Here is a 22,736-nt window from a genome sequence, read left to right on the forward strand (position 1 = left end):
ATTTTGTTTGATCAATTATTTTAGATCCACATTTCCAACACATATTTCTATTTTTAAGATTCAATTTTTTAATTCTTTTTTTTTGTTGTAGTTTTGGATCCATTTTTCGATCATCTGCAAGATTTATTGAATAATTGTATTATTTGGATCAACTTTCTTAATACATATTTTCATACCCAGTAATTTTGTTTAATACTTTTATAGGAAATTTTTTAGGTGAGTTGGCTCCCATGCTCACGATGATAATCATTAAGGTTCAAAAAACTTTTACAAAGTTCATTATAGTTCATTCATGTAAGAGATCTTAACGTCGGCATAGTTGAATCCACGTCTTCTGTGACATATGGATCGATCTCTTCGCCAACTTAATTAACATTTGTTGTGTATTTTTATTTCTATTTTCATTTATATTAGCAAAGAATTTTTTTACGGTAATGTTATAAAAGGAATCTAATACTTAAATGTGATTTATACAATAAGGAATGGTTGTAAACCAATATTATTATTACTTATTGTGATTGATCCTTGCTTGACTCCTCATTTAATACGTTTCTATTACGCGTTTTCATTTTTTTTTTATTATATTGCCTAAATTTCTTTAATTCATTATATTATATGAAAAACCCAGATTACTATGGGTTGTTAACACAAAAACTTCACTAATACACGTGGACTCATTCATATTATCACATATAATTTTTTTTATAAGTTTCAACACATATTAAAACGCATGCATGATACTACCTCCGTCCCTAAATATAGGAGCCTTTTGTAAAAATTATGGAGATTAAGAAAGTTGGTTGTAGTATTAAATTTGTACTAGATTTTTGACCCGTGCTCCGCTCGGGTTTATTGTAAAGGGATGGACATACGAATAATAAAATGCAATATATAATAGGTAACGGTGAAAAAATAACACATGATAATCCATAGTAGACAAAATAAAACACTTCATAAAATGTATGACATCTGAAAATATTATAAAAGAAAATTTGGTAATCCTATCAATAATTCAGGTATATATAACCAAGTTTACATGAAAATTTGGTAATCCTATCAATAATTCAGGTATATATAATTCATGTATCAAACGTGATCATTGATATGCTCATAGTTTCTAGAACAAACGTACAACATCAAATAAGTGTAGAAAATATTTTCTTCAAAAAAAAGGCAAGAGGATAGGAATGAAATTGGTGCGATGCATTTTTTTAGATGGAATTTGTTTGGTCAAATAATTGCAAACCTAATAAAGCAAATGAGCAGGAAAAAATTAGGTTAAATTGCTGCAGACGTAACGAAATTAATAAATAAGGATATAATTACTATTGTTTTTACAATTTTATCCTTAAGAGAGAGAACTAATTTATGTTTTCAACATAATATTTATCGTTATTGTCAAAAAAAATAATATTTATCATTGATTGAAGAAAAAGATGCAAAATAAATAAGGGTATGTTGGTAAAGAAATAATTAATGTTCTTGGAAATACCAAAAGGGTCTTATAAAAAAGGACAAAATTTTTCTCAAAAGAGTCTTATAATTAGAGACGGAGGTAGTACATATTTAAATTTTTCATTTATTCCGATTGATTTATAGTGAAAATTAGTCAAAAAAGTTTAACTTACAATGTGCAAATTAGCCAAATCTTATTTTTAATTTCCAATAAATGCATTAGTTTTCCTAAAAAAAAGCATTACTTTTCAATTCATGTAAGCGATCAGGAAAAGTAACTATTTAACCATTAATAAGTGACTAATTAACCATTAATTTTAGCAGAGTCTCTCACTTTTTCTATTTTACGATCCACAAACCATGCACATTTGCTTGTGTGCTTTTTAATAAGTCGTAGGTAATTTTTTTGACAAGACCATAATCATTTATAATTACCGAATTCCTTTGATTATATCATTTTGTCGGTGATTTTTTTTTTTTAAAGATTGTTGATGAGGTTATAAAGAATGAAATCGATAATCATAATTTTATGGATGTGTTAGAGATTTTTGGTTAATTAATTTATTAAAAAGTTAGACTCCATTAAATAATGTAACAATATATAAAAATTTCGAATAAAAACAAATTTTGTCAACTCAAAATATAACACATCAACATTTTCTATAGTTAAATTCCACCAAATACCAAAAATGATGGAATTTAAAATAATAGAGATTGATTAAAAAAAGGAAAGTTCTATGGTGAAGTCATGAAAATGACTTTTTCGACATATGACCAATCATTGAGCATTGTGTATTTAATTCATTCCAAATCAAATTATATGGTGTATTGCACATTTATGTGTCATTATATCTTTACTTATTGCATAATCTTAAATGAATCAAATTTAATTTGAAATCTACGACGGTGGAAGACGAACATTTGAGGAAGATGAATTGACGTCGAAATTTGAGGAAAATGAATTGAGGTCGAAAAATCACCAACACAGATCAGTACCTTAAATGAATACCAATAATACCGTTATTTGATGTCGGAAAATGAATATGGGTTAGTGATTTTTCGTTCGGCATATGAATTGGAAGGTATGAAGAACACGAACGAAAGCGAACACGAACGAAACTGAATAAGCAAAAGTTATACTATTGGCTAAAGTTATACTATTGGCTAAAATATTTACAAAAAAGTTAGTTTCCTTACTGCACCATAGATGCCCTTAAAAAAATGCTTGAAATGGAACGACATCTAAAAGCTAAAATATAATATAAAAATTAAATAAGTAACATCCAAAAACAAACAAAATAGTTTATTATAAGCTCCAGAGTCCTGATGAAGACTACAATAAGTTGGATAATCACAATACGCAAAGAGAGACCACACAAGTTAGATGGACACCACATCATCATCAAAACCTTAACACATCTAACTTGTCATTTTAAAATAATTTGTTAAAATATTTATGTTCCAGTTAATTTGTCACATCTAACCTTAACACAAGGGGTAATTTTTTTATTTACCAGTTAATTTGGAACTTTAACTCACAATTGACACGTTAAAATATATGTCTTAAGTGTGAGACTCTCTGCGTTTGTGATCTATTGACATAGTCAAATAAGGTCGGATAGAGGCACAATATTGTAAAAAAGTTGGGTTCATAGTGCATGGTTTCATGAAGGAAGGTTTATGTTTCCATCCTTCATGAAAAGAGAGAACAAAAATTAGAAAAGAAGGAATATAAAAAAGGGTTAATAGGGCTTTAACCCCCTGTAATATAGGTCATTTCTGGTTTTACACCCTGTAAAAAAAAATTGATTTACCCCCCTGTAATTTTTTTTTAAGTTACCCCCTTTATAGGTCATAAAAAAATGAAAATTTCTGCAAAAAAAAAAGATTTTTTTATGACCTATAAAGGGGTAAATAAAAAAATTACAGAGGGGTAAATTAAAATAATTTTTTTACGGGTGTAAAACCAGAAATGACCTATATTACAGGGGGTAAAACCCTATAAAAACAGTTTGAACATGAGAAAGGTGATAAAGGAAAAAAAGTAGTGTGTGTTCTTTTCATAACAACATTGAGAGTAGAGTGGGTAGTGGTAATTTGATAGGTTAATTGATGAATTTGAAGATTTATGAATAATTATTTCACAAAAAAATAAAATATCATTTTAAAATTTCTAATAAACATGTACTCTCTCTCTCTCTCTCTCTCTCTCTCTCTCTCTCTCTCTCTCTCTCTCTTTCTCTCTCTCTCTCACACACACACACATCTATATTTTTCATTGTTAGATCCCACTAAAGACTAAAAGTGGAAGTATTTGAAAAATAGAGGTTGGATAAAAAAAATCATGAAAACAAACAAAATCCAAAAACTTATATTTAATATAAAATAATTATACAAATAACATTCGAAAACTAAAAAAATAACAATTCACTATAATGTTCAGAGTTATGAAGGAGCCTACATTGGGTTGGATCGCAACATTTGATTAAGAGAAACCCCATAACTTAGATTAACACCACATCGTCATCCAAAACCTTAAGACATTAGTTATATTGATCATCACACTTATATGTTCCTTACTATATACTACTACATCCAATGTACAAGTTTAACTCACACAAAAACACAATATTATATCTCCCTTAATTATGAGACTCTATGTGTATGTGATTTGGTGAGTTAGCCAAATAAGGTAAGAGACACAACATGATCAAATGGTAAATTAGTAAATTAGGAAAAGAAAGAAGATGAAAAGAGAATTTGAACATGAGAGAAATGGTAAAGAAAAAAAATGGAGTGTGTGTTTTATCTATGAAGGTATATAGAATATAGCGAATTACTAATAATTTTATGGTTTTGTTGAAGCTGTTGGAGATTACTGGGTAATTATCCTACAAAAATATTAAACTCATTAAAAAAATGTCACATCAATTTAAAATGTCTAATAAACATGTATTGTGTCAACTCAAAAGAACATATCTATATTTTTCCTTTGTCAGATGTCACCAAAGATCAAAAGTGAAGGAATTTGAAATAATAGAGGTCGAATAAAAGCAACTGCATGAAAGCGAATGATATTCAAAAAATAACATTCAAGGTAAAAAATTAAACAAAAGACAGAAAAAACTAACAAAACAAATCCTCATAATATTGAGACTTCATTGGAAGACACAATGGGTTGTATGATCACATTGGGCTACGATCAACCACCCAAGTGAAATTGATATTACATCTTTTTGTTAAAGTCTTAAGACATTGGATATAAGGGGCCCTCACTTATATGTTGCTCCACATCCACACTTGCATATAATATAAATTTTTAATCATACTTGACAAATTAACAACTCTTCGTTAAGTGTCATAACCTATGTATGTGATCCACCATCAAGAACTGCTCTCCCACAATATTGAATTGGGACAAGATGCCATCATTGAGGCCTTTGGGTGTCAATAGTGGTGTGGATCAACACATTGGAGAAAAAACAACCACAAGAATGATACCACATCTTCTTCTAAAATTTGAAGGCTTAAAGATGAGTTTTTTCCCCTCTTATTTGTTGTTCAACCTCTGCTATTTTATCCAACATTTAATTTGTTGAAACAAGCGTGGTTCATATAATTCCTCTAGGGTTTCGATGATAACAAAGTATTAAAGAACAATTGTAATACTAACATATCTTCAAGTGTACAGAATCAAAGAATGAATCTATCATTGAAGGATGAACATATGAAGAGCATCAGAAGGACCAAGAGAAGCCTAGAAGATTATGGTAGAAGATCTAAAGAAAGATCAACCATAAGTCAATGTCCTTAGAAAAAGGATACCTCATAGAAGCTTGAGAGTTACCTCAATAGATTATGTGAAGGTCATCAGACTCAGAAGCTGACGGCCAGACTTGGATGACCCTCAGATTTGATAAATCCTGAGTGGCCTAGAATCCACGTAGGTTTTGTCTTCTTTTGTGAATTGTCCCTATCATAGTATCTGATAGAGCAATTCTTTTGTCTTCGTCTGTCTACGTGTACAAACGGACAAAGGACCTCAAGAACAAAAGGAATGCAAAAGATAATTCTACTTTCATCAAAGAAAATTCAGAGGACTATTTAACAGAATTATTCATATCAGGCAAATGCCCAACATTCTTGATTGAAGCTTCTCAAAGACTCTATTTACACTGACACTCTTCTTCAACATCTCTCAAATGACTGCATATATAAGGAGCTGAAGATCTAATGAAGAATTAACAAGACTCTGCTATTTTACTGTGCAATTACTCTGTTAAATCAAATAACACAAAATACTTAGGATTTTTGTATTCAAGTTCATATCTTAGAAATCTTAAAGAGTTTGTTCATTTGTTCAGTTTACACTACCATTGTTAAATCCAATATAAGAACAAATTGATTTGTTTACTATTGTAAACATTTAGAAAGTCTCTTGCCTACATGCTTGAGCAAATAAGTCTCTTGGTGAAACCTTGAGCAACTAGGAAGTCTCTTGGAGTTGTCCTTGAGCAAAAAAATCTTTAGGCAGTGTCCTAGAGCAAAAAAGTCTTTAGATAGTGTCCTAGAGCAAGGAATCCTTGAGCAGTTGTGCTCGAGCAAGGAAGTCTCTTGGAAGGGTCCTTGAGCAATTTGTAATCCAGAGTGATTATAGTGAAATCTCTTGGAATTGCAAGGGGACTGGACTACTCCTGTGTTATGAGAAGAACCAGTATAAAAATGCTTTGTGTCTGCTCTCTCTCTCTCTCTCTCTCTCTCTCTCTCTCTCTATATATATATATATATATATATATATATATATATATATATATCTATCTATCTATCTATCTATCTATCTATCTATCTATCTATCTATCTATCTATCTATCTATCTATCTTTGTGTTCTGTATTTATACGCTGCATTCAGACTCTAAGTCAAAATTTGCATACCTCATATTCTAATCAGGTTTTTAACACCAAGAAAAAGAAACCAGAAAAAAACCAACACAATTCAAACCTCCTTCTTATGTTTTACCCACCTTCGTAATTTTAGCTAACACTTTATATATCATAATATTCTCTCTCTCTCTCTCAAGTACGACGAAGTTCTAGCCCGTGCTTGGCACGGGTGTCCATACTAGTTTAACTACAGAGCTTTAAATTATGCCCATGCCTTAAATTCTTTGAGCTTCTTGTGAGACTAATCATCAAAGAATACTGCTCTTTACCCAAATGGATTTGCTCATTCCCAAAGTAAATTCTCTTTTTACCCTTATGTGACTTAACATACGCTAGTTCAAAATGTAATGTGACTTAACTCACGTAGCGTGAGTTAACTCACGTTGCGTGACTTAAGTCACGCTAGTGATAACTAAAACAAAAAGTAGCGTGAGTTAAGTCACGCTAGTTTTAACACTAGCGTGAGTTAACTCACACTGGTTCTGTGCATGAATCAGAACAGACATGCAGTAGCTTCTATCTTGTTCCCTGTTTATCTTCGTTCCTTCGTTCGTTCATACATAGGTACAACCATTCATTCATTCAACCAAAACTCATAATTTAGAGAACATGCATTCATTCATTCATAATTTAGAAACACAATTTTATCGAAAATTAACGTAAATGTCATAAATAAGTGCAACCGCGCAAATGTAAATATAGTACAACCAAAATGTCAGGAAAATACTACAAATATCCAAAAAGACATAAAAACAAGTCATAAAATAAGACACTACTGCTGCTCCTGTGGACTATGACTCCTAGACCTCCTCCTCGAAACTTGCTGATGGACAAACACGCTATAATCGGTCCGGAGACCCTCCAAAATGCTGAAGAAGAGTGGATTTGAAACCACCTCTGGAATCTGCATCACATGCTCCACTCTGCCTCTGATGCTGCTGATGACCTGCAATGGATCAGGAGGATGTCTGGCCCACTCCTGGTCAACAAGAATTTCCTGGTAGACAGGTCTCGGCATGACATTGTCAGGCTCTGGAGCAGGGTTGACGATGAGAAGATGGGATACATGGTAGAACCACCTAATGTACCTATCTGAATGCTTCAAAGGCTCGTCGTCCGGGACTTGGTGACCCCTCTGCTGCTGGGAAACGACATGTAGAGCAAACTCCAAGAAGGCAGCAGCCACATCTGTTGGGGCAAGAGGCATAACCGTAGTAGGAGGTCGGGGAACCCTCTGAACATGTTTGTACTGCCTCAGAACCCGCTCCGGCAAGTGACACACCATCCTTTGTTTGTCGGCCATGATCCATCCAGAGTACCAGCACACGTCCTGAAAAGAATTTGGCTTTGAATGGCGCAAGATTGATGAAATTCGAATTTGGGGGTGAAATTTTCTTGTTTGGCAAAAGTTGGAAATGAGGAACTGTGTTGCTGTGTTTTGCTCTTAACTGACTTAACTCATGCAGCGTGAGTTAACTCGCGTTGCGTGACTTAAGTCACGTTCAAATTATAACTGGCGTGAGTTAACTCACGCTGCGTGAGTTAACTCACGCTGCGTGAGTTAACTTGCGTAGGGGTATATCCGTCATTTACTTTGGGAATGAGCAAATCCATTTGGGTAAAGAGCATGATTCATCATCAAATTGGCATGGAGATGTGAAGTTTATCATACACATAATTGGACTATCTATCAAATAAGTGTCTCTAAGAATTAAACTAAATTTTTAGTAGAGAATGTGTTGTTAAGTGTCAATTTCGTTTCGAGTAAACATGTATTTACGGGGGTTAAATTTTGTTCCCCAATTTTACAGACAAGTTGATAACATCATAATAACCTTCATTACAAAATTTTGGAATTTTTGAAAGAGGGACATATTAGTTATGAATTTCTGTTCCCCATAATTATAAACGTCTTCAAAAATTCTTAATTAATTTTTCCCTCGTTTAAAAATTAAAAAATTTCATGTTGGAGTTTCCTAAAATGATTTAAACATGCCTACAAAGTCAAGGATCAAAATGTGATCCATGAGTATATGTTTACTTGGAACAAAATTGCGATTTTGCACGTTTTGATTGAAAAATCAAAATAAATCGAGGTGTCTTAAGAATGTCATGAAACTTTGTAGATTTTTTCTATGTATATTATTTTTATAGAAGTCTATGCAAAAAGAAAATGCTCAAAATTCAATTTCTAGGTGGAAGTTTTTATTGTTTTAGATTTTAAAATTTTGGCACTTTAAAAATTCATAATTAATTCGTCCCTTGTCAAAAAAATCTAATTTTATGTGGGATTTTAACGTCCTAAACATAAACATGATTGCAAAAAATTATAAAAAAATTCTCCTCTATGTCACCTTTATGGACTTTATTACGAGAGGGAAAAATTGTCTATTTTTTCCTTATTTCAGTCTCTTAATTAATGCTAGGAAAAAAGAGGAGTTCTTAGGAAAAAACAAAGGGAAATGTTAACTAGTGCCCCCGGACACTAGTTAAGGAAAATTAATATAAAAACTTTACATTGAAAAATGGTAAAAAGTAGAATGAACAACTTTATGAAAGTCAAAAAGTTGTTGTTTTTAAAAAAAAAAAAATCTATTTTTACTTCCTTAATTAGGGCCCCGGGAGCATAGGTTAAACTTATGAGGCAAATTGTTTTTTGACACATCATAAAATAATACGTGGCAAACAACCACTTTTCCACATGACAAGATTTTCTACCACGTTAGTGTGACATGTGTGATTGAGTTTCACTAGGACTAAAAGGAGAAGAATCACAAATTATAGAGGTAGAATCTGTGTTTTATTGTTTACATGGGCCATTTTCAGACTGTGTATATTAGAATGATTTTTTTTCTTCAAGTAATCTAGTGGCTAAAAATTCGCCTCATAAAGGTGAATAAGTGGGGTGTTCGACGTTCGAACCTTGGCCCCCAGCATATATAATGCAATGTCCTTATCAATTGAGCTAAACTCACGTGGACTAGAAGGATTGTTTCAATAATTATCTCAAAAAAGAATTACATATTTTACTACTTTTATAAATTATGAAACTATTTTTTTATTATTGTACAACTGCTAATCACTTGATAGAACAATGTAAGGGAGGTTTGAAAGCCCCATAAATTAGATGATCTGTATACCTCCTCTAAACAGCTTAGTATAAGCATGACCAAAATCGTGTATGCCACATTTAGGACCGTCGAAAACTAAAACCGTTGAAAAATATTTAAAAACCCGCAAAATTGACCTATGATTTTAAAAAAAAAAAATCAATGGGCCACTCAAGCATTTTGGAGAAATTTAGATGAGAAATGATATTTGAACATCCATTTTTTAACAACTTTTGTGACAACTCTCTCATACTCTCATTGTACTTTTATTCTCTCTCTTCCTTTTTCCCTCTCTATTGTTATTGTCCAATAAAAAGAGAGGAAAAATGTTGTCACTAAAAGTTGTTGGAAATTGATTGTCAAAATATCATTCATTAATTTAGATATGCCGAAAAGTAAAGCCTTCATAAAATTATTTAGAACCTTACAAAATAAACCTCTTGTTGTTGATTCTTTTAATTTTTTCGGGTGAACTGTGGCCACGAATGTCTCCGCCACTGTAAGTATCTGAACACCATGTTGGTTATATGATTTTTTTTCTTAAATAATATAAAACACAACTCTATACACCTTCGAATGATTGGCACACTGAAATCAGAGAAATCTATAAGTATCATGATTTACTCTTCAAAATTACAATTTTTATATATGTGATGAATTATACACTAAGACGGTGCTTCAAGTTTAATATAAAAAACCACTTGGTTTTTTGTACCAACACTTTGTTTATTTTTTTTTTTAGATGAGATACTCTTGTTATATATATTCTCTGTTGTTCAATTACTATCGGGATCTTTGCAGTTTGATCTTGGTTTGTTTGCTTGCTTAGCAATTAACATGGATAATTGGATTCTAGTGTCTCTACTATAGTATTTTCCTTCTAAATCATGAATGAATAAAACAAAAATACTGACAAGTTCATAAAATTGCGGTGATTAGCTAGCTAAAATGTATCAAACATAATTGAAGAATATAATCATATCGAATTGTCCTATCATAAGGGGCATGTGGAACCTGTTAGCACCACTCGGCGTTGCATGTGGAAATAACATGCACTATGTTAAACTAGGTTGGAGGCACATCATCTTCATGACTAAAAATGTAATCAAAATTCACAAGAACAACAAAGCGTAATGATCTGGATCATGTTTTTGGTTTGGTTTGTTTTGTTTCGTTGTCAATAATGTAGTGAAATAATGGAAAATTATTGGAGGGAGAGGTGGGACGGTACTAGCCACATAAAAAATGAAATTTTTTGGACCACTTCATCTCAAAATTGAGCTTATATATGGTGTAATAAAAACCTGTGACACGTGAATATTTGGTAAATAAAAGTGCCACGTCAATGTGTGTTGGCTTTGGCAATTTACAATAATTATTTTGAATATTGTATATGCAGTTGAAATGTGGCAGGTGGCGGAAATGAGAGGACTGTCTGACTCAGCAATGTTACATAGTCCACCAACTATAATCAAACAGAAACTGATTGCTAAATATACTGAAGGATGTCTGAATTTGACCCTCGTGCATATATTGACCATTGTTATTTTTAAAGGAAATAATGCACAATTGCAAATTATTGTATTCAATAATGTACCTTATTATTTTGTAAAATAAAATAAAATAATGTACATTATTATTAGGGAAGATTGTAACACTTCTAATTTTTTTTTTAGCAATGCTATATCTCTAGAAAAATAACATCAAGAATTCTTCAAGAATAAAGAATAGTCAATCACAATGCACTATTTGCCACAATTCAAGGAGGTGTGGCTGAAAAATAGGAAGTGGACAATTTAATCATCCAATTAAAAATTTGCCAACTGTGTCTTGAAAAATTCTTGAAGCTATTTTTCTTGAGAAGTAGCATTTTCCTTTTTGATAATTTTCAATTGAGGTAATGAAGTTTGAACTTACAATTTAATGAATATACACGAAATTAATGGTGCACATCCTTTGCTCTTTTAAACATAGAAGACTCTCACTTTTTTTTTTTTTACGGAAGAAGACTCTCATCTTTAATTAAGTATGTTTAAATTAATAATACAATTATTTACTAATATGTTTTTATAAAAGACATTTACTTATTTTTGCTCATCATACACACTGTTACTAAATTTAGAGAGTCTACTCACACAGACATATTTAGGAGGTGTGTCATTTACTCTTCGGTTCTCATGACTTGGGAAGTTTACCACCTTAGACAAAGAGGTAAAGGTGTTTGATAATTATATAAACTTGAGTGCTTCTGAAAAATTCATCTTTAACTATAGTTCAATAATCACTTAGTTTTTTTTTTAAGTTGGAGACAGAGAAAAACTTACTAATTAATTAAAGTGTCACTAACAACTATTTTACAATCGGATTCGAGGAGATTCAAACTCAATATTTTAAAGTCATAAAGACTAAAGTCTTACCACTAAAGTAGCACCTATGTGTGATATATATATATATATATATATATATATATATATATATATATATATATATATATATATATATTCGAATTCCCTTGGTCGTATGTGTGTCACTTAAACAAATCTAAGATATGAGTTTCCAATAAATACACTTATGGATGATTGACGTTAATTCTTTTCGTACAAAAACTGATATGACACTAAGTATTTATAAAAATTGATATGACAATAAATCATAATAAGTATGTATATTGAAGAATTGATATGACTATATTAACGGAACATTTTAATGTCATAGATTATTTTGACTAACATAGTACACAATCATTGACTATTTTAAAATTTTGATACACCGAAAGACTATTATGTCTACTTGATACATATTCATGGATCAAAATTACCATTCACCCATATGAATTCGTCGTGTTGATCATATGTGTTTGTGTTGAGTTGTGGTTTACTTTTACATGTAAGTTTGGTATTGATCTTTGTTTTTGTAAACTTTTCTTTCTATTCATGACACATCTTAGTGCCCTGAATAGGTCATAGTGATTTCTTCTTCTTCTTTTTGTGTGGCTTTTTTGAAGAAAAAAATACATGTTCAAGAATGTGTCAAAATTATTCTCCTTAATATATGTACACTTTCGGTGTAATTTTTTTTTTTACCTGTTTCTTTGATTTCTTTGATGTACAATATTGGAGACAAATGTTTGGAATTATAACAAGAACTCATGCATACTATTTTATTTATTTATCAATTATATTGTGGATAGTATGCCTATGGTTTAATAAGCACTATCGCACTTATATTTAAAAATAGCAAATGGTCAAGGTCTCATAGCAAATATAAGTGTGATACACTTACATTTTTAATCCCTTTGTGTATGAAAAGGATTAACCTATAACATTGCAACAACAAAAAATCATAAAAAAAATTAGGAAAGAATTTGACTATTTGATAAATCATGAAAAGGAGTATATCTTTAATTACATTTATTCTATCGATCAAGTGGATCTATTAAACTTTTTACTTTTTTGATGGTGACAGGGGTTTGATTAAACTTTTTACTTTAAGAAAAGTGAATTTTTTTTAGGGGAAAAAAAGAGAATATATTAAATTTCAGATTTGTATTCTTTAAATTATTAAATCATATCTTATTTTTCCTAAAAAAAAATCATATCTTATTTTTCATTTTGAAGACTACATACACATAGTACAACTTTATATTAAACCAATTCCTCAAAAAGTAAAAACTTTATATTAAATCAAATCTATAAAAACAAAATTAACCTTAGCAATGAATTTGTTCGAGTGGTAAGAGACTTGAACCTCTTAAGTAAATGTATTGCACTTTAGTAGTGACATAGAGCGAAAAATATCAACGACATTGGACAATTCAATTGTGACACATGGCAATACATATTTTTTTCCAAAAATAAAATAAAATAAAAGGTTGTGATAGAGAGAGAAGTAGAGAACACATAGACATTTTGACATGTGTCATAATTGAATTGGTCAATGTCATGTGACATTCGCGACGCTATGTCATTGAAGTGCGTATCGAGAAAGTTCGATTGAGATAACTAATTGTGCTATAAGATTCTCCCATAAAGATTAGTTATTGTTAAACGTTGATGAAAACTTTCTACCGATGAATAACATTGTAAGCAGAAAAATATAATTGTAAAATTAACCTTTTTTCTTCATTTATTTAATCAACAAATAGATTAAATAATTAAATAAATCATTCTTTCTATTGAATTATGCTAAGATGGACATTATAGTTTCGTTCATTATCTTGAAAAGCGATAAGATAAGCACTAGACAATACATTTTTAAGCAGGGACTTAAACTATGTCCATTTCGATTATATAAAGCTGGCACCTAGAATATAATTTCTTTTTAATGAATTTCAATTAAGCTCAGTTTTTATTCTTTTCTAATTGTTTTCAATTAATATTTACATTTCTTCATTTAAGAATTATTTACTTAAATAATTAAAAATACTTATTTTGTGATTGAATTCATGTATAGATGGTGTAAAATTTTCTGACGCATGCATCAAATGAAATCACATCAAATTGATATTTTTATACAAATTTTAGGAACTAGTCTAAAGAAGTGGAAATATTTGTATGATTTGATTGCATGAATGTACCTGTAAAAAAAAACAATTACACCATTATGTATATAAATTAAATCCAAATAATTTTATGATTGAATTAATGTGTAATTTTTTTTATACGATAATGCTATATAGCGCGGGAGAATTTCTCACGAAGCCGTTACAACTTAGCGCCACTAGAGTGTTTTTGCCGCCAAATTCAAAATTAAAGTCATCAAAGCGGTTTTTTTTTTTGAAGGATCAAAGCGGTTTTGTTATTTTATTTTTTGAGAAAAATATATTTCATGAAATTTCACGACAAAGTTTCGTTATATATAGCATTTCTTCACCACCAAAAAGAAAATATATAGCATTTCTTCTTTTTATATATAATTTTTACACTCTCGAAATTGTAGTTACTTATATACATGCACACACGAGTATTCATGTTTCGTATAAGGATTAGACATAAACAAATCAATCCTCTTCGGTGAATTTTTTACCGGAGAATGTCCGATAAAAATCCTTGATTCTTCAATTCTCTATGATCCCATGCAATAGTACAGTGCAAGGATCTATTTCCAAGATTAGGCAACAATATTTTGTGATTCTCATGACTCATGTAAAGTGCATATTCTCAATTAAAAAAATAACCATTACTATGAGATGAGAACCAATGAGAAACAGTATGGACAGCAAAAACAAACAATAACTAGAGTCACAAATGATTGCATTAGAAAATTGTAGGGCCACCAACTAAAAGTAGCTTAGTTAAAAAAGAGTTAGTAATTCATACTATCTTAAAAATATGAGTTTAACTCTCACCGTTGTGTGAGAATCTCATTAGTTAATAATCTAAAATTAAATTTGTCACCACCTTATTAGTTTAAACTCTATTCTTAATCCTTATGAACCCCAATCTCCAATTCATCGCAACTCTAGAAAACAATAAAAGTTGTAGGGCAGCCAACTCCAATTATTGATGTAATGTCTCACAATCTAACCCCCTTAGTGGGTCCCAGTCTTCCCTTCCAATAGTCCTTCCTCATGCTTCATGTGGGAAGTAGTAAACGTCCTTGTTAGTTCAATTGATCTAAACAGACTGTGGGACTGAGTCATATGCCTAATATTATTTCCCTATCCCTACATATATAAATACATTGCCAATGTGTCACAACCATTTCAATAAATTTGCACTTTACCCGTGATTCACCCAATCCCATCTTTCATTTCTCTCTTTTTTTTCATTTCTCACGCATATTCATTCTTCTTCTTCTTCCTCCTTCACCATGAGAAACAACGACTCTCCCTATACACCTCTCCTAAATGGGGCCCACAATAACAACAACCGTAAGGAGCTTCTTCTCATTTTTTGTGGATTGTTATTACTTGCTTCTCTTATAGCCTTTAGTGGCTACAAAGCTTCCGACAACGTTATCGTCCCTCATGCTGACGTGTCCTCGTCATCTTCGATTTTATCCCATGAAGAAACAAAACCAAACATGGTTGTTTCACCAAGTGTTTCAGCTGGTGTGTCGGAGAAGTCAAATGTTTTTCTCTCCGGGGCCAATAAGGTTGGAGAAACTGAATCATTTCCATGGAACAATACTATGTTGTCGTGGCAAAGAACAGCTTTTCATTTTCAGCCAGAGAAGAATTGGATGAATGGTAATTCCATGCTTTTAATTTTCATTTTTCTTTGCCAAATAATTTACTTAAGCGCGGAGAATTGCAGATTCAAACATGCGCATCTACGGTCTCATGCGCGGAGAATTTGATTTAATATTTTCTACTTTATCAGAATTTGAATCTGATCTTTCAACTCTTTATTATTAGTTCAAACCAGTTGAATTACTCAACACATTTAATCGTTCTTTTCTTGTTTGATTAATTTAATTTAGTTTAATTATTCTAAGAAGTACAACCCACACGTCCATGTTATGAGAAAAATAAAGTTGACAAAGTAGATTTCATTTTAAATCAAATTAGTTTAAAAGGTACTTTATTTTTCACGTAAATTAATCGTGCCTTTCCAAGCATCAGGGATTGAAGTTTTATTGGGGGAAAAGGATTTTATAATCAACAAAAAGAAAACAGTGAAAAGAAGCGAAGATGACATTTGCAATAGGGAAAAGGGGTGAAAATGATTGAATCAGTTTCACCTAGTTAACAATTGTAATAAACCAAAACTAACGATGAAGCTGATTAATCCTCTTAATGAAAATGTTATGATAAATTTTAGTATTATTTTTTGTTAGACTACTAAAAGATTATAAGAGAGATCAAATTAGATCTTTATTCTTAGATTTATTATATTTTAATTATTGAAAAGTGAATTAATTTTTATATTGAGTTAGAAACATTCCTGCTGGATTACGTCAAAAAGATAACGTCTGCCTTGCTGGAATGATTCATTTGAATTGAAATAAAATAAAAATTTGTGACAACTTTGAATGTTCATGATAAGTAGTAGTGTACAACATTAATACCATTTCTCTTTTATCTCAAGCTAATTTTATTTTTCCATTTTTTTTTTGTTTGGTGATGCTGGCTTGGACTAATGGTGGAATCTGGTTTGCTACTTTGCTCTTTTTCAGATCCTAATGGTAAGGGACACTTTTTCTTTTTCTCCTTTAATTCATCCTAACTCGTTTTAATTCATTGCTATTTTTTTTGTTTAATAATTTTCTTATTTGAAGATTGAATCTTATTTTTTGAACATGATTTTTGGATTACATTGACCGCTGTAAGAAATCATAGCGTTTCGTAATGTACCAAAGAGGAAAGAAAGAAATAATAGCATTCAAATGGTAGGACCCAAATACAGCTCAATGGGGTCTACAATGGGGATTGCTTTTTTTTGAGACCATATATTGTGTATTTTTTTGTAATAAAAAAACACCATAAATTATGTCATCCCCACAAAATTAATGACCACAGGCATAAGTTCAACAATTTTGGATTAAAGAACCAATCTTTATTCTCACGTGCTTTTTATTTTTTACACCTATTTTTTCTTTTTTATAATTGTCTTTCTTATGACATCACTTGTCTTATTTTCTTGTATCTTTCTTTTTTTATTTCTCACGACAATACTTGTCCAACAAGAACACTCCAATTTCATTTTGGTCATCTTGCCAACTCCATCAGATTTTGGAACACGAATTTTTTTTTGGTTCACAAAATTATTTCTCACCGCACACTTGAGATGTGTAGAGAATAGAACAAAATTTACGATAGAGGAAATGAGGAAATTAAAATGTAATACCATGAGAAAGGTAAAAGACAGAACAACCTAAAAATTGGTGTGAGCAAGATTTTGAACCATTCAAGCTAGTTTTGTATATATTGCATTTTGTAATTAGTTATTTTGTTTTTTCCTTCTAAAATGATGCGTTGTTTCCGCTAAATTTTCTTGAATAGTAGTTGTATTTATAAATAATTATTTGTACAACAGTGTGAAAAAAAATTATTGAAGACTTATTTAGTCACGTACATAAATACATAAATTTTTGGTAATGTTGAAAATGGTTAAATGAAAAATATTTTAGTATACTATCTTTTCCCGCTTATTAAAATTTATGAACCCGTCACCGTTCTTAAATACAACGGTATAATCTTCATTGGAAGTTTGAGATCCCTTACATGTGTGACTACATGTTTTCCATGGTGTTGAATCATGCTTGTGAACACAATGCAACAATATCCTTTATACCAAGTTCCAATATATTTTTAAGTTGTTTAAATAGTAATCCAGCAATTAACAATAATTTCTTAACATGTATGGGGAAATTTATGCATTTCAGGTCCTATGTATTACAAGGGATGGTACCACTTTTTCTACCAATACAATCCAAACGGTGCAGTTTGGGGAGATATAGTTTGGGGGCATGCTGTGTCAAGGGACATGATCCATTGGCTTCACCTTCCACTAGCAATGGTGGCCGATCAATGGTACGATAGTAACGGTGTTTGGACAGGCTCTGCTACCATCTTACCTGACGGTCAAGTCATCATGTTATATACCGGTTCAACCAATGAAACAGTGCAAGTCCAAAATCTTGCATACCCTGCTGATCTCAATGATCCTCTCCTTGTGGATTGGATCAAATACCCTTCCAACCCGGTTCTCGTCCCTCCACCAGGCATTCTTCCAAAGGACTTTCGCGACCCAACAACTGCTTGGCTCACTTCTGAAGGAAAATGGAGAATTACCATAGGCTCCAAGATTAACAAAACGGGCGTTGCTTTGGTTTACGACACAGTGGACTTCAAGACCTACGAGCGTAAAGAGGATGTGCTTAATGCTGTTCCTGGCACCGGTATGTGGGAGTGTGTGGACTTTTTCCCTGTTTCTATGAAGTCTGAAAATGGCTTGGATACTTCCGTTAATGGGGAGGAGGTTAAGCATGTGATGAAGGTGAGCTTGGATGATGATAGACATGATTACTATTCATTGGGAACTTATGATGAGAAGAAGGTTAAGTTCACAGCAGATGATTTGAAAAATGATGTTGGTATTGGACTTAGGTATGATTATGGTATATTCTATGCTTCCAAGACATTTTATGATCAGAAAAAGGATAGGAGAGTGTTGTGGGGTTGGATTGGAGAATCTGATAGCGAATATGCTGATGTCGCCAAAGGTTGGGCTTCAGTTCAGGTATACCGGATCTATCTATCTATCTATCTATCTATCTCATTTAAATTTTGTTTTCTGCCTAAAATACTTTTTTTTAGTGTCCGTGTTTTAACTCGAATTTCACAAATTACATATACTAGTTTTTCGTTTGCGATTTTAATATACAGATAATAATATTGTTAAATTTTAAATTGTATAGAGCATTCCAAGAATTGTGAAGCTTGATAAGAAGACTGGTAGCAACTTACTTCAATGGCCTGTTGCAGAAGTTGAAAGTTTGAGATTAAAAAGCGATGAATTTAAAAACTTGAAGGTCAAGCCAGGGTCAGTTGTGTCAATAGATATTGAAACTGCCACACAGGTTTGTATTCACATTCTCAATCTAAGAAGACATCCCTAAATTCAAAATTTAGTTGTATAACATTTAAGTTTTATTGTGATTGCAACAGTTGGACATTTTAGCTGAATTTGAGATAGACAAGGAAGCTCTAGAGAAAACAGGCCAATCCAATGTGGAGTATGAGTGCAGCACTAGTGGTGGAGCTTCCAAACGTGGTGCATTAGGACCTTTTGGTCTTTATGTTTTGGCAGATGGTGCTCTTTCTGAGTACACTCCTGTGTACTTTTATGTTGTTAAAGGAAGTGATGGAAAGCTTAAGACTTCTGTTTGCTCCGATCAATCTAGGTATTTAACCAATCTCAGTTCTCCGTCTAAATCTTAAGTATAAGCAAAAAGTCAAATGTATTTAGTCAAAATAGACTAATTACATTCCGGGAATTATGTTGTCTTTTATATGTGTTAAAGAAAGATAATTATTATATATTTTGGTTGTTATAAATTCAATATTGATTTAGTTTAACTAATTTTGTAGGTCTTCTCTAGCAAATGATGTTCATAAACAAATCTATGGGAGTGTAGTTCCAGTGCTTGAAGGAGAAAAATTGTCCTTAAGGATATTGGTAAGTTGAGCCTTGTTTCAAATGAGTACATATCTTATATGCACATTATCCACATTAATTAAAGGACTTAAATCTTTGTTATTATAATTTAGGTGGACCATTCTATTGTGGAAAGCTTTGCTCAAGGTGGAAGAACATGTATAACATCACGAGTTTATCCAACAAGGGCAATTTATGGAGCTGCAAGATTGTTCTTATTCAACAATGCCATTGAAACCAATGTAACTGCCTCTCTCAAGGTTTGGCAGATGAACTCTGCATTTATACGACCATACCACCCTGATCAAAAGAGCTAAACAAATTGAATTGGATATTAGAGACACACAATTGCAAAGACAAATTAAGGGGAAAGTATTTTGGTTGGCATGTTGTACCCAACAAATGTAATGATCAAATCATCAACCCGTTGTTCAATGTTGTGGGCTTTTTGTATGATATTCATTCCCCAATTTTTGTCCAATTATTTTATTTTTTAAAATATTTCATTGTAATTTGGTTACTCTACAAGTGATTATATTCACAAGAGGTTAATATTTCAATTGAAGAGAAATGATGTTAATGTTTTCTATGTCTCGAATAAAAATCAGATATATTTGTACCAAAAAAAAAAAATCAAATATATTATGGTTATATTAATTTTTCTCTAATTACAACTAAAAACACAGTTATGTCCATATATTGGGGAGAAATGTTGGGATAATGTGAGAGCTATGTGTGTTGCCCTTATTTTGTTTGAAGTTATTTCGAGGACTTGTAGTAAATTTTAATAAAAGTATGTTGATTGGTGTGCATGCGACCAATTCATGGTTAGGTGAGGCAATTATGGTTTTGAATTGTCGAACTGGGAGGATTCCGTTTGTGCATCTTGGGTTACCCATATGTGGTGATGTGAAACGACTGAATTTTTGGGCTTTGTTGTTAGACCGTATTATATCTATATCGTTGAGTTGGAAAAGTAAGAAATTATCTTTGGGTGGTCACTTGATTCTCCTGAAATTTGTCATGTCTTCTCTATCGATATATTTTCTTTCCTTCTTCTAGGCTCACAAGGGTATTATCTATTCTATATATAGAATCAAATTGAAAATGTTTTTTTTTCCTTGGGTGGGGGTTGAGGAATCAGGGAAAGTTTCTTGGGTCAGTTGGAACTCTATCTGAAAATGGAGGTTTGGGGGTTAGGAGGACGTGGGAGTTCAATTTGGCGTTGTTAGACAAATGGTGTTAGAGGATGCATGTTGACAGAGGGGGCCGTGGCGTAAAGTTTTGTTAGCTATGTATGGTGAGGTAGAGGCGGCTTAGAAAGGGTGGGAAATATGGGTCTGAGCGGTGGAAATTTTTGGTGAAGATCCGTCAAGTGATCTATATAGAGGTGGGAAGATGGTTTGATGATAATCTTAGAAGGGTAGTTGGTAATGGCGTTAATACTTCTTTTAGGTTGGATACATGGGTGGGCGGTGTTCCTTTAAGTGGAGGCGGATGTTGTTTACATGAGAGGAAGATCTGGTTGCGAAGTGTTGTGTTTTGCTTCATAATATTGTTTTCCAGGTTGATGAAGTAGATAGGTGGCAATGGCATTTATACATTTTCAAAGAATACTCAGTTAGTGGAGTTTATCACCTTTTCATTACTGCTGAAAGGTTGGTTAAATCTTTTGTGGTGGTTAACATTTGACATAAATGAGGTTCCCTTGAAGGTCTCCGTTTGTGTGCAGTGTTGTTTTATCTTGGTTTTCGGGTGTCAAACATTGATTACGTTTGAACCTTTTAAACCGGTGATATCTTATTTTTTCTTGGGAAGGGAAAAAGTAAGCAAAACCCTTGAGAATCGAGGTCCGGGAGTTGTTTTCGCTACGGGAAGGTGTTAGGCACCCATAACGACTATAGTATCCTATAGGAACCGTCTTTAATTTCTACGCGCGCGCTTTATTTTTAAAATGCTATTTTGAAAGATGATGTTAAACCTAAGAATGTTCTAAGTGAAGAATTGGAGGGAGAAGAATGTTTTTTGGATTTTTATTTTAGTTGAATTGAAGGAATTTTGTTCCTTGCCTACGTACCCGTTTAAGGGATCAAATCCACCGTAGTTCTCTCTCAAAAAATGTTTTTGTTTTTATTGGTTGGTTTTAAGTTTGAAAATGAAATTTTGAAGAATAGAAAGAGGCCTCAAGGGCATGAGATTATGAAATTGTGAGGTTGAATTAGTCATTTGCAAAATGGGGTCTAAGTATTATTAAGATTCATTAAGATTTTGATTAAGAAAATAAAAGGAAAATTCAATGGGGTTTTGACCCCAAGGTTTATTATGAAAAATGTTTGAGTGAAGTTTGTTCAAGTTTTTTGGGAAAATGATTTTTCTAAGTATAGAGCCTAAACATTCATCTAAACATACAATCCTAAACATACATCTAAACATGCATATTCTAACTATATAGCTAAAGTGGTGTGTGTGCATGTGTCGGTGCTTGTGTCGGTGTACATCATTAGAGTCCATTGTCCTTATTACATCATACCCTAGATACATTCTATGGCCTCTTTGCCAAGAAATTAAAAGTGGCATAAAAGTAAAATATTACAAGAACTCCTAATTATTACATTCTAATCTTTGTATGGAATTGGAACTTAAAATGCAAGAAATAAAAGTGGAGAAAGAGATGAGATGTGGAATGAGATGGGAATGCTTATGGAATACATGAAACATGAAGCAAAGGGATTAGTAGTACAAGATATAATATGGAGGATGAAGCAAGTAGAAATTGCATAACAAAATGAACAAGACTTAACCAAAAAGTAACAAACACTTTAGCCAAAAAAAGAAAAAAATGGGAAAATGGACTTGAAGAAATTGCACTAACACCAAAGCAAATTTAAGGCTTAAAATTCTCATATCAATGGTAATTTTCAAATGGTTCATTTCAGCCACATTATGAGAATCATAAGGACAAGTATGAGCCAAGACTTATAGTGCACTTTCAAGTCCATTTTACGCATTATTTCTCATGGTGACAATACACATTACTTATGAAACAAGAAAATCACAATTTGCACTTTCAAAACAGCCAAACAAACACAATTTTCAGAAGTAAACACATCACATTTGCATATTAAG

General features: G+C 31.9%; 2 protein-coding genes across 2 annotated transcripts; one reads left to right on the top strand and one right to left on the bottom strand.

The window, feature by feature from the left end:
• Window positions 1-7,169: 7,169 nt before the first annotated feature.
• LOC146901480 (uncharacterized) lies at window positions 7,170-7,700 on the bottom strand. Its single transcript, XM_085737055.1, has one exon. It carries the CDS (start codon window positions 7,698-7,700, stop codon window positions 7,170-7,172), a length of 531 nt encoding a protein of 176 aa, XP_085593181.1.
• A 7,513-nt stretch (window positions 7,701-15,213) lies between these two features.
• ATBETAFRUCT4 (Glycosyl hydrolases family 32 protein) lies at window positions 15,214-20,422 on the top strand. Its single transcript, XM_085738006.1, has 7 exons — window positions 15,214-15,697; window positions 16,627-16,635; window positions 17,836-18,692; window positions 18,871-19,032; window positions 19,121-19,356; window positions 19,544-19,631; window positions 19,724-20,422. Exons 1-7 carry the CDS (start codon window positions 15,319-15,321, stop codon window positions 19,925-19,927), a joined length of 1,935 nt encoding a protein of 644 aa, XP_085594132.1. The 5' UTR covers window positions 15,214-15,318; the 3' UTR covers window positions 19,928-20,422.
• The last annotated feature ends 2,314 nt before the right edge of the window (window positions 20,423-22,736 follow it).

This window comes from Medicago sativa, chromosome 8 (genome assembly GCF_051527215.1).
Source record: "Medicago sativa cultivar Bolivia chromosome 8, Bolivia_mono, whole genome shotgun sequence".
Classification (NCBI taxonomy): domain Eukaryota; kingdom Viridiplantae; phylum Streptophyta; class Magnoliopsida; order Fabales; family Fabaceae; genus Medicago; species Medicago sativa.